The following is a 13,099-nucleotide window of genomic DNA, read 5'->3' on the forward strand; positions in this document are numbered from 1 at the left end:
ATAATGCAGCTTCTTTTGCACTGGGAATGGTGTCATACATTTTCCCTGTAACTGCTCGAATGCAATTGCAGGCTTCCAGAATAATATTCCATTGCTTATTTTCTTATTGTGTGTAACTCCTGCTATTATCGCTTATGCCATTTTTGATATAATTCGCAAACATCTCAATCATGTCTTCTGTCAGTAAGTCCAGATCATTGATACACACTACAAAAAATAAGAGACTCCTCCTCATTGGGCTGTGCGGAACTTTAATACTCTCTGGTACCATTATATCACACCTTCAACCCCAGCGTTTTACTGGTAACAGGATGAGTTTGTAGGTGGGAAGAAGTCAAAATTAACTTTAATACAAATGCCTGATAATAATTGGAAATTAAGTTTATGATGTAATATAGATAGCTATGCAAATTTAGTTGGATAGGTCAGAAATAGCAGTCCCTCTAAAATTTTCCTGAACAACTTCAACATCTAGCAGGACTGGAAGCAATGTGTTACAAGGTTCTCAGCTGTGGACAGGATTAAGCTGGCTCTGAGCTCAGGGTTAACAACCTTTCAAATTCATTGGCTAGAGTATGGCTGAGTTAAGCCCCATGCTTACACTTGCCACCGGATTACATGTGCTTGCCTTGTTTGTATCTGGAAGGATAATTTTGTTGGTAGATAGTAATACAAGAGTGGAGTATCAAATGGCTCGTAGCACCATTGCCTTGGATAATGTAACTGATATATAGCTTGGGCAAAATAGTCTTCTGCCACTCTGGATAGACTTTGCCAGCAATGCCACACTTCCAGCTCTGCAATCTTATGACCGATGTCAGCATTTTTTCAATGCTTCTAAATGAACTCAATCCTACGGTTGATGAATAGGTAAAATAGGCACTTAAAACATACTTTAACATTCAAAATGAAGTAAATTGGGGGACCAATATCCTGGTGGGGAGGTTTGCTAATGCATTTGAGGAGGGTTTAAACTAAATTTGCAGTGGGGTGGGAACTGAAGTGAAAAGGCAGAGAACAACAGGAATTCTGCAGATGCTGGAAATTCAAGCAACACACATCAAAGTTGCTGGTGAACGCAGCAGGCCAAGCAGCATCTATAGGAAGAGGCGCAGTCGACGTTTCAGGCCGAGACAAAGGCAGAGGATGGGGCAGATGACGCACAAATAGAGACAACTTGTAGGGAGTTTGTGAGGAAGGATAGGCAGAAGATAGAACAAAGATGCGCTTACCCAGATGGTTTGAGATGTGTCTATTTTAATGCAAAAACTGTCATTACCAAGGTAGATGAACATGGAGTGTGGATCAGTACATGGAATATTAGACTTTGCTCTCTCAGAGGCTGGAATGGCTGCTGATTATGCAAGGCTTTAGATGTTTCAAAAAAGACAGAGAGGGGTAGATGGGGTGAGGGCATGGCATTATTTATCAGGAATAGTGACACTGTTTTAGAAAAGGTGGAGGTTATGGAGGGATTATCTACTCGGTCAGTATGGGTGGGAGTCAGAAACAGGAAGGGGGCAATAATTTTACAGACCCCCCCAATAGTAACAGGGACGTCGTGGAGCAGATAGGGAGGCAGGTTCTGGAATGGTGCAAGAATAATAGGGTTGTTGTGATGGGAGATTTTAACTTTCCTAATATTGATTGGCACCTCCTTAGAGCATGGGGTTTTAGCACGAGTTTGTTGGGTGTGTTCAGGAGGATTTCCTGATGCAGTATGTAGATAAGCCAACTAGAGAGGATGTACTTGATCTGGTATTGGGAAATGAACCCGGCCCATGTCAGATCTCTCAGTGAGAGAGCATTTTGGAGGTAGTGATCATAACTCTGTCTCCTTTAACATAGTTCTGGAGAGGGATTGGAGCAGACAATTTCAGAAAACAATTAATTGGGGTAGGAGGAAATATGCCAATAGGCAGGAACTTGGGAGTAGATGTTCTCAGGGAAGTGCACAACAGAAATGAGGCAAATGTTCAGGGAACATTTACATGGTGTTCTGCATAAGTATTTTCCATTGAGGTAGGGTAAAAGAGCCATGGTGTAAAAAGAAAATCTAGATAAGAAGAAAAGAAAAGCTTATGAAAGGTTCAAGAAACTGGGTACTGATAGAGTTCTAGAAAATTGCAAGGTTGCCAGGAAGGAGATCAGGAATGAAATTAGGAGCGTTAGAAGGCGAAGTAAGAAAGCCTTGGTGAGCAGGGTTAAGGAAAACCCCAAGGCATTCTACAAGTATGTGAAGAACAAGAGGATGAGCCGTGTGATGATAGGACCAATCAGGTGCAATAGTGGAAACATGGAGTCGGAGGAGGTAGCACAGATACTTAATGAATACTTTGCTTCAGTAGTCTCCAGAGGAAAGGACCTTATCAATTGTGGGGACGACTTGCAGCGGACTGAAACGCTTGAACATATAGACATTAAGAAAGAAGATGTGCTGGAGCTTTTGAAAGGTATTAAGTTAGATAAGTCACCAGGTCCAGATGAGATATACCTCAGTCTACCATAGGAAACGAAGGAGGATATTGCTGAGCCTCTGGTGATAATCTTTGCATCATCAATAGGGATGGGAGTATTACAAATATTGTTGCATTGTTCAAGAAAGTAGATAGGGATAGCCCAGGAAATTGTAGATCAATGAGTCTTACTTCAGTAGAAGGTAAGTTGTTGAAGATCCTGGGAGGCGGGATTTATGAGCATTTGGAGAGCATAATCTGATTAGGGATGGTCAGTATGGCTTTGTCAAGGGCAGGTCATGCCTTACAAGCCTGATTGAATTCTTGGAGGAAGTAACAAAACACATTGATGAAGTGGATATGGATGTAGTCTCTTTGGATTTCAGTAAACCATGATAAGGTTCCCCATGTAAGGCTCATTCAGAAAGTGAAGAGGCATGGGATCCAAGGAGATCTTGCTTTAAGGATCCAGAACTGGCTTGCTCACAGAAGGCGAGGGGTAGTTGCTGATGGTTCATATTCTGCATGGAGGTCAGTGACCAGTGGTGGTTCGCAGGGATCTGTTATGGGATCCTTTGGCTGTGTGCATTTTTTTTAATATAAATGACCTGGATGAAGAAGTAGAAGAGTAGGTAAGTAGGTTTCCTGATGACACAACGGTGTTGTGGATAGTCTGGAGGGTTGCCAGAGGTCACAGCGGGAGGTAAGTAGGTTTGCGGATGACACAAAGGTGTTGCGGATAGTCTGGAGGGTTGCCATAGGTCACAACGGGACATCAATAGGATGCAGAACAGGGCTGAGAAATGGCAGATGAGTGTGAAGTAGTCAAATTGAAAGACAGAATATAGTATTAATGGCAAGACTGTTGGCAGTGTGGAGGATCAGAGAAATCTTGGGGTCCGTGTCCGTAGGACATTCAAAGCTGCTGCACAAGTTGACAGTGTTAAGATGGCGTATGGTGTGTTGGCATTCATCAACCGTAGGATTGAATTCAAGAGTCCTGAAGTAATGTTACGGCTACATAAGACCTTGATCAGACCCCACTTGGAGTATTGTGTTCATTTCTGGTCACCTCACTACAGGATACTATAGAAAGAGTGCAGAGGAGATTTACAAGGATATTGCCTGGTTTGGAGAGTGTGCCTTATGAGAATAGGTTGAGTGAACTTGGCCTTTTCTCCTTGGAGTGATGCAGGTTGGGAGGTGACCTGATAGAGATGTACAAGGTGATGAGAGGCATTGATTGTGTGGATAGCCAGAGGCTTTTCCCCAGGACTGAAATGGCAACGTGAGAGGGCATAGTTTTAAGGTGCTTGGAAGTAGGTATAAGGGGGATGTCAGAGGCAAGTTTTTTTACAGAGAGAGTGGTGGGTGCATAGAATGCACTGCCAGCAAAGGAGGTAGAGGCAGATACAATGGGGTCTGAGATAAGTAGATGGAGCTTAGAAAAATAGAGGGCTATGTGGTAGGGTAATTCTAGGCAGTTTCTTGAGTAGATTACATGATTGGCACAACATTGTGGGCCGAAGGGCTTGTAATGTGCTGTAGATTTCTATGTTCTATGTTGTGAATGTAAAATAATCAATTAAAAGTATGAAAACTTTTTAGCAAACAAATTATTAATAAAACCTTTCTTTCTGATAGTTGTAATATTGACTAACCTGAAGTATACTGAGGGCAACCATAAACCACCTATTTCAGGAATGAAGTAAGTGTGCATAAGGAAATCACTGGTGGAAAATTAGGGATTTCCATAATCGCAGAAAAATATGAATTTTCTCGATTAGTACGACATGGGTTCACTTATGATCTCTAGAGTGACCTGTTTAGACTTAGTACATTTCCCCCATGATTGCTAGGACTTCTCTTGAATACTTCGGTGTCAACTCACATCTCACATAAGTCTCATGTATCAGTATCGCGACAGAATGAAGGGAATTACAGAGGGATGAGAGAAGAGCTTGCCTCGGTGGATTGGAGGAGGATACTGCTGGGGATGACGGCAAAGCAGAGATGGCTGAAGTTTCTGGGAATAGTTCACAAGGCGCAGGATGGATTATCCCACAGAAAAAGTTGTTCTGAAATGGCGACTGTAGTTGATGAGAGAAGTTAAGGACTGCATAAAAGCCAAGGCAAAAGGCATATAAAGTAGCAAAAGTGAGTGAGAGGTTGGATGAATGGGGAGCTTTTAAAATCCAACAAAAGGCAACTAAAAAAACTATACGAAGGGAAAAGATGAAATATGAGGGCAAACTAGCCAATACTGTAATGTAAAGTGGAATACTAATTTTTTTTTCCCCCAGTTATATTAAGAGTAAAAGGGAGGTGAGAGCTGATATCGGGCCACTGGAAAATGAGGTAGTAATGGGAGACAAAGAAATGGCAGGTGAACTTAATAAGTACTTTGCTTCAGTTTTTACTGTAGAAGACACTAGCTATATGCAAGAGGTTCATGAGTGTCAGGGAGCAGCAGTGAGTGCCCTTGCTGTTACAAAGGAAAAAGTGTTAGGCAAACTGAAAGGTCTTAAGGTGGATAAGTCACCTGGACCAGATGGACTACATCCCAGAGTCCTGAAAGAAGTTGCTAAAGAGATAATTGATGCATTGGTCATGATCTTTCAAGAATCACTAGATTCTGGAATTTTTTTGGAGGACTGATAAATAACGATCTTTAAGAAGGGAGGGAGGCAGAAGAAAGGGAATTGTAGGCCTGTTAGCCTAACCTCAGTGGTTGGGAAGATGTTGGAGTCTGTTGTTAAGGATGAGGTTATAGAATACTTGGCGACACAGGACAAGATATGACAAAGTCAGCATGGTTTCCTTAAGGGAAAATCTTGCCTGATGAACCTGTTGGAATCCTTTGGGGAGATTACACATAAGATAGATAAAATGGATGCAGAGGATGTTGTATATTTGGACTTTCAGAAAACCTTTGACAAGGTGCCACACATGAGGCTGCTTACCAAATTATGAGCCCATGGCATGGTTAGAGCATTGGTTGATCGGTAGGAGGCAGTGAGTGGGAATGAAAGGATCCTTTCCGGTTGGCTGCTAGTGACTAGTGGTGTTCCACAGGGGTCGGTATTCTGTATATCAATGATTTACATGATGAAGTAGATGGCTTTGTTGCCAAGTTTGCAGATGATACGAAGATTGGTGGAGGGGCAAGTAGTATTGAGGAAACAGGTAGGCTGCAGAAGGACTTGGACAGATTAGGAGAAAGTGCAGGAGAGTGGCAACTGAAATATAGTGTTGGAAAATGCAGTCACGCACTTCGGTAGTAGAAATAAATATGCATACTATTTTCTAAACAGGGAAAATTCAAAAAATCGGAGATACAAAGGGACTTGGGAGTTCTTGTGCAGAACACCCTAAAGACTAACTTGCAGGTTGAGTCAGTGGTAAGGAAAGAAAATGCAATGTTAGCATTCATTTTAAAAGGTTTAGAATGCAAGAGCAGGGATGTGATGCTGAGGCTTTATAAGGCACTGGTGAGGCCTCACCTTAAGTATTGTGAACAGTTTAGGGTTCCTCATCTTAGAAAAGACATGCTGGCATTGGAGAGCATTCAGAGGAGGTTCACAAGGTTGATTCTGGATTGAAAGGGCTATCATACGAGGAATGTTTGGAAGCTCTGGATCTGTACTCGCTGGAATTTAGGAGGATGAGAGGAGATCTCATTGAAACCTTTTGAATGTTGAAAGGCCTAGACAGAGTAGATGTGGAAAGGATGTTCCCATGGTGGGGGAGTAAAGCAGCGGTCCCCAACCACCGGGCCGCAAAGCATGTGCTATCGGGCCGCGGGGAAACGATATGATTTGGCGATATGAGTCAGCTGCACCTTTCCTCATTCCCTGTCATGCCCACTGTTGAGCTTGAACGTGCGCGAGGTCATTACCTACGCGTCATCCATGTCAGCGTGGGAAGAAGATCAACTCCTCGAGCTTGCAAGTGGCGGCGGGCTGAAAATTATGTTTGACATAACATATCTGCTGGCATTCCAGATCAAAGTCAAGGCTAAATATCCTGAGATAGCCACGAAATCACTGAAAACGTTGCTTCCATTTCCAACATATCTCTGCGAAGCGGGCTTTTCTGCAATGAATGCAACGAAAACTAAATTGCGGAATAGACTGGACATAAGGAACCCCCTTCACGTATCGCTGTCTCCCATCACCCTTCGATGGCACCGTCTCGTTGCATGGAAACAAGCCCAGGGCTCCCACTGAGTCAGTGTGTTGCAATGATTTTATATGTTCATACGGGGAAATATGTGCTGTGCGTTTAATATCCAAATGTTACTTAAAATGTTCTGATGCTATTGACTTGTAAGTGACTTATTAATTGACTTATCACTATATTCATGCACTGTGTTACATAAAACTTAAAATAACACTAACATATAGTAAAAGCAGGAATGATGTGATAAATACACAGCCTATATAAAGTAGAAATAATGTATGTACAGTGTAGTTTCACTGAACAGAATTGCCAAAAACGATTTGTGGACAAAAATGGGCATGTACACGCATGTGCACATAGGTAGTCTTTCTCAGGGTAAACACAACATATTTGACTGCTACTCTTGTCCGTTGGCAACCCTACCCCTTCAACGCACCCCCCCCCCCCCCGGCTCTGCCGGTCTGCAAGAATATTGTCAATATTAAACTGGTCCACAGTGCAAAAAGGTTGGGGACCCCTGGAGTAAAGGACAAGAGGGCCAAGGGTAGAGGGGTATGCATTTAAAACAGCGTTACGGAGAAATTTCTTTAGTCAGTGGGTGATGAATTTGTGGAATTTATTACCACTGGCAGCTGTGGAGGCCAGGTTGTTCGGGGTATTTAAAGCAGAGCTTGATAGGTTCTTGACTGGACACAGCATCAAAGATTATGGGGAGAAAGCTGTGGAGTGGAGCTGAGGAGGGGAGAAAATGGATCATCCATGATTAAGTGGAAGAGCAGACTAGATGGGTCAAACAGCCTAAGTCTGCTATGTGTCTTATGATCTTTTTGAAACCTACCAAATGATGAATGGACTAGATAAGGTGGATGTGGAGAGGATGCTTCCTATGGTGGGGGAATCCAGAATTAGAGGGCACATCCTCAAAACTGAAGGGGGAACGAGGAATTTTTTTAGGCGGAGAGTGGTGAATCGGTGGAATGCTCTGCTGCAGACTGCAGTGGAGGCCAAATCCATGGGCATTTTTAAGGTGGAAATTAATAGTTTCCTGATCGATCTGAAGATCAAAGGATATGGTGACAAGACAGGTGTATGAGGTTGAGCGGGATCCAGAATCAGCCTTGATGGAATGGCAGAGCAGACATGATGGGCTGTATGGCCTAATTCTTTTCCTCGGTCTTATGGCCTTATCCCAGAGAAGGGTGGGTTGGTTAATTGGCCATTATGGATAAGTTAATGATAGTGAAGATGGGAATGTGAGAACGTGGGGAGAATTAAAAGAAATTCGCTAAGTGACTGCTCAAAGGCCCAACAAATCCACACTGACTGAAGAGCCTGTTTCTGCACTGTATGACTCTATAACTAATTGTTTATGTGTGGATGTTAGATTAACTTTGCTTCATTGCATTTTGAACGATTGAGAGAAGAGTAGCACCAGCAAAAGCAGCAAGTGTATATGTTGGAAATGTATGGAAGAGCGGACCTTCTCAAGGAGGTGTATAGCAGGTATAGGCGGGTCGGAACAAACGAGGTAATTATGGAGTATAAAAATGGAAGAAAACACTTCAGAAAGAAATCTGGAGGGCTGAAAGAAGACATGAAGTTCCCCTAGCAAACAAGGTGAAGGAAAATCTTAAGGGATTCTACGGAAATGCTAAAAGCAAAAGGATTGCAAAGTACAAAATTGGTCCTCTAGAATATCAAAATAGTAATCTACATGTGGAGCAAAAGGATGAGAGAGATCTTAAATGGATTTTTTTGCATGTGTATTTACTCAGGAGACATACACAGAGTCTAAAGAAGTGGGACAAAGCAGTAGTGAGGGCATGGACCCTATATGGATCATAGAGGAGGACATGTTTGCTGTCTTAAGGCAAATTAGAGTGGATAATTCTCCAGGGCCTGACAAGGTGTTCCCTCGGACCCTGTGGGAGGCAAGTGCAGCAATCGCCAGGGCCCTGACAGAGATATTTTACTTGTCTTAGAAACAGGTGAGGTACTGAGGATTGGAGGATAGCTAATGTATTTCCACTGTTTAAAAAAGGCTCTAAAAATAAACCAGAAATTATAGGCCAGTGAGCCTGACAGCAGTAATGGGAAGAATTATTGGAAGGGACTGGATATATGAATATTTGGATAGACACGGACGGATTAGGGATAGTTGGCATGGCTTTGTTCATGGTAGACAGTGTCTATTCAATCTTGTACAGTGTTTTTTGAGGAAGTTACCAGGAAAGTTGATGAAGGCAAAGCAGTGCATGTTGTTTACATGGACTTAAGCAAGGCATTGGACGAGGTCCCACAAGGGAGGTTGGTCAGGAAGATTTGCTTGGCATTCTAGATGAGGTAGTAAATTGGATTAGACATTGGCTTTGTGGGAGAAGCCAAGCAGTGGTGGTAGATGGTTGGCTTTCTGACTGAAGGCCTGCCACCTGTGGAGTGCCGTAGGGCTTGGTGCTGTGTCTGTTGTTGTTTGTCATCTGTATCAATGATCTGGATGATGATATGGTTAACTGGATTAACAAATTTGCAGATAACACCAAGACTAGTGGTGTAGCAGACAACGAGGAAGACTGTCACAGCTGGCAGTGGATCTAGACCAGCTGGGAAAAATGGGCTGAAAAATGGCAGGTGGAATTTGATGCAGACAAGTACAAGGTGTTGCACTTCGGTAGGACCAACCAACGTAGATCTTACACAGGGAACAGTGGGGCACTGAGGAGTGTGGTAGAACAGAGGAATACAGGTCCATAATTCATTGTAAGTGGTGGCACAGGTAGATAGAAAGCTTTTGGCACGTTGGCCTTCATAAATCAAAGTATTAGGTACAGGAGATGGGATGTTATGTGAAGTTGTATAGGACGTTGGTAAAGCCTAATATGGTGTATTGTGTGACGTTTTTGTCAGTTACCTGCAGGAAAGGTTGACAGAATGCAGAGAAAATTTACAAGGATGTTGCTGGGACTGGAGGATCTGAGATATTAGGCAATATTGAATAGGTTAGGACTTTATTCCTTGGAACATAGAAGACTGAGGGGAGATTTGATAGAGGTATGCAGAGTTATGAAGGGTATAGATGCAAATGCAAGGGTAATGCAAGCAGTCTTTTTCAACTGGGGTTGGGTTGGACTTGAACTAGAGGTCATAGGTTAAAGGGGAAAAGTCAAATGTTTAAGGGGAACATGAGGGGAAACCTCTTCAGTCAGAGGGTTGTGAGAGTGTGAAATGAACTGCCAGTACAAGTGGTGCATGTGAGCTCGGTGTGGTGGTGTATGGGAAGAGTAATGAGAGATATGGTCTGGGTGCAGATCGATGGGTCTAGACAATTTAAATGGTTTAACGTGGACTCGATGGACTGAAGGGCATGTTTCTGTGCTGTGCACTTGCTCCTCAGAAACTTCAATGAAGTGCCTGTCTAGTTCCTTGTAAAACAACTGTACATGAAATTAATACCATGATCCATTTCTATTCCAATTTCTTCTATTCCTATAACTTTTATTCCTGTGTTTCATTTAGTGCAAGATAGTTATGTAAATAATGTCTGACCATTCGGTTATTTTGTATATTGACACTGCACTGCAGGTGCACAAGTGAAAAACCATCATGTTATTTTCATGTTGAATGAATTTGTTAAATGGGACAAAACGTAACCAGACATTCCAAAAGTTAACAATATTAGACAGTTTTCTTGGTAATTTTATTTGTGCTTGAAAATGTATGTCATGATATGATATTTTTCTGAGAGATCCTTGAAAGTTGTAATCTGTACTTGAACTGAATTTGTTTATATCTTTTTTGAACAGGATTTAGAAATCATTTACTCACACCTCCATGGCATGGATGTACTTTCTAATTTGAGGGAACACCAACTCAGGTAAGCATTAACAAAAATACTGCATTTAAATGTGTAGGCCATTTGCCTTTTCATGTTCTGTGAATCAGTTGACTCCAGCTACATCTCCGTTACTTGGTTTGATAGATTATGGAAGGGCATTGGACTGAAAGCAAAGAAGAGCAGTGTAAATCAAAGAATTCAGGGCTGATGGAGGGCTAGGACCATGGAATTCTTAGAAATACAGATACTTAAAATTTTATACCAGTAACATTTGTTAATTGTGGGAAAAATAAAAGTGCAGGACTATGTGTTGGTGAGGCATTTGAACATTTTTTTTTAGAAATCATGTCTTGGAATATTTCAGGCTACTGTTAGGAGATAGGAGTAGTCAAGAGGTGTAGAGTTTGGAAAGTACTGTATGCATTCTGAGGTGTAGAGTTTGGAAAGTACTGTATGAATTCTGAAGGTGGTTCATAAGGAAATGTCTGTGTCTTTGGTGAACAGGCTAATGGAGTCTCAGGGAAATGGTTGAATAGCTGTTATTGACCTTCAATGGTTGGAGCTGGGATCTGGTCCTGTCTGGTTTATCTTTTATTTTTCAGTCACTTACGTACTGTATAATCATGTACAATTATGCAGTATAAAATGCAGTAAGTTTGTTTTTGTGCTGTAAACTTCCGGGGTGCCTAGGCGCGACTCGAGTAGCAGCAGTACTCTCAATGGATACGATTAAATATTCCCGTTTCAGCCTGTTACAGCTAAAAAGCACAACTGCTTCCAAGGTCAGTACAGTCAACAAAGATGTCTTAATGCGTTTAAACAAACTATCGCTGCTTAAAACCGACGGAAACTACACCGTTTGTGGTCAGAAGTGTCCACGGAGGACACCTTGGAGGAATTGTGGGCATAGATCACGATTACAAGTGCGTTTAAGGAAACAGGGTTTTAAACTCCCTATACCGACTATCTTGCTGGTGAACGTGCAGTCTCTGGTGAATAAAATCAATGATCTCAGAGCCAGGGTGCTGAATCAGAGGGACATTAGGACCACGTATGTCCTTTGTTTCATGGACCTTCTGTACCAGATGCAACGATTCAGATTGACCATCAGGTTAGATCTATAGAGTCTTTCAAAAGCAGAGGTGGAGGAGTATGCCAAATGATCAACTCTCCTTGGTGCACAAATATATCAGTGCTATCCCAATTCTGCTCACCAGACCTGGAATATCTAGCAGTAAATTACCTAGCAGTTTTTACCTACCATGGGTGTTCTCTGTGGTCATTCTGGTAGCAGCTTACATTCCACCTCAGGCCAATGTCAAGCAGGCTTTAGATGATCTGAGTAATGGGATCAACATGCATGAAACTGCACACCCTAACACCTTCACTATTGTTTTGGGAGATTTTAACAAGCCAGTCTGGGAAAAAAATCACTAAGCAACTACCATGAACAGATCACTTGTAATACCAGAGGAAAGAACACACTGTGACTAGACCATTATTACACCACCATCAAGAATGCCTGCCGTGTTATTCCATGCCCTCACTTTGGGAAGTCTGATCACCTGGCTGTACTTCTGCTCCCTGAGTGTAGGCAGAGCCTGAAGTCTGCAGCACCAGCAGTGTGGACCAAGAAAATTTGGACAAGGGAAGCACAAGAGTGTCTATAGGACTGCTTTGTATTGGTGGACTGGACTGTATTCAGGGATTCATCTTTGAATCTGGATGAGTATGCTGCAGTTGTTACCGACTTCATTAAAACCTGTGTGGATGAGTGTGTGCCTACAAAGACTTGCTGTACATTCCCAAACCAAAAGCCGTGGATGAACCTGGAGGTATGTCATCTTCTGAAGGCTAGATCTGTGGCATTCAAGTCTGGCAACCCAGGCCTGTACCACAAAATCAGGCATGATTTGTGGAGGGCTATTTCAAAGGCGAACAGACAATTTCGAACAAGGTTGGAGGTGATATCAGATGCACGGCAACTCTAGCAGGGTCTACAAGACATTACTTCCTATAAAGTGAAACCCAATACTATGAATGGCAGCGATGCTTCACTACCAGATTAACTTAATGCCTTCTACGCACACCTTTAAGGGGAGAACACAAATATAACTCTGAAGATCGCTGCTGCACCTGATGACCCTGTGATCTCCGTCTCAGAGACCGATGTTAGGCTGTCTTTAAAGAGAGTGAACCCTCGTGAGGCAGAAGGTCCCGATGGAGTACCTGGTAAGGCTCTGAAAACCTGTGTCAACCAACGGGAATGTTCAAGGACATTTTCAACCTCTCACTGCTATGGGCAGAAGTTCCTACTTGCTTCAAAAATGCAACAATTATACCAGTGCCAAAGAAGAATAATGCAGGCTGCCTTAATGACTATTGTCCAGTAGCACTCACATCAACAGTGATGAAATGCTTTGAGAGGTTGGTTATGACTAGACTGAACTCCTGCCTCAGCAAGGACTTGGACCCATTGCAATTTGCCTATCGCCACAATAGGTCAGTGGCTCGCCACACGGCTTTAGACTACCTGTACAACACAAACACCTACGTCAGGATGCTTTTCATCGACTATAGCTCAGCATTTAATACCATCATTCCTATAATCCTGATTGAGAAGTTGCAG

The 13,099-nt window shown here is 42.5% G+C and overlaps 1 protein-coding gene across 5 annotated transcripts in view; it reads left to right on the forward strand.

Moving 5' to 3' along the window:
* Positions 1 to 13,099, forward strand: part of LOC134349238 (rap guanine nucleotide exchange factor 6-like) — a 406,825-nt gene that overhangs the window by 109,670 nt on the left and 284,056 nt on the right. For all 5 annotated transcript variants that reach the window (XM_063053253.1, XM_063053254.1, XM_063053257.1 and 2 more), the window contains exon 2: positions 10,439 to 10,509. In XM_063053253.1, coding sequence (XP_062909323.1) covers positions 10,439 to 10,509 — 71 coding nt within the window. The remainder of the gene's footprint in view (positions 1 to 10,438; positions 10,510 to 13,099) is intronic.

This window comes from Mobula hypostoma, chromosome 7 (assembly GCF_963921235.1).
Source record: "Mobula hypostoma chromosome 7, sMobHyp1.1, whole genome shotgun sequence".
NCBI classification, from domain to species: Eukaryota; Metazoa; Chordata; class Chondrichthyes; order Myliobatiformes; family Myliobatidae; genus Mobula; species Mobula hypostoma.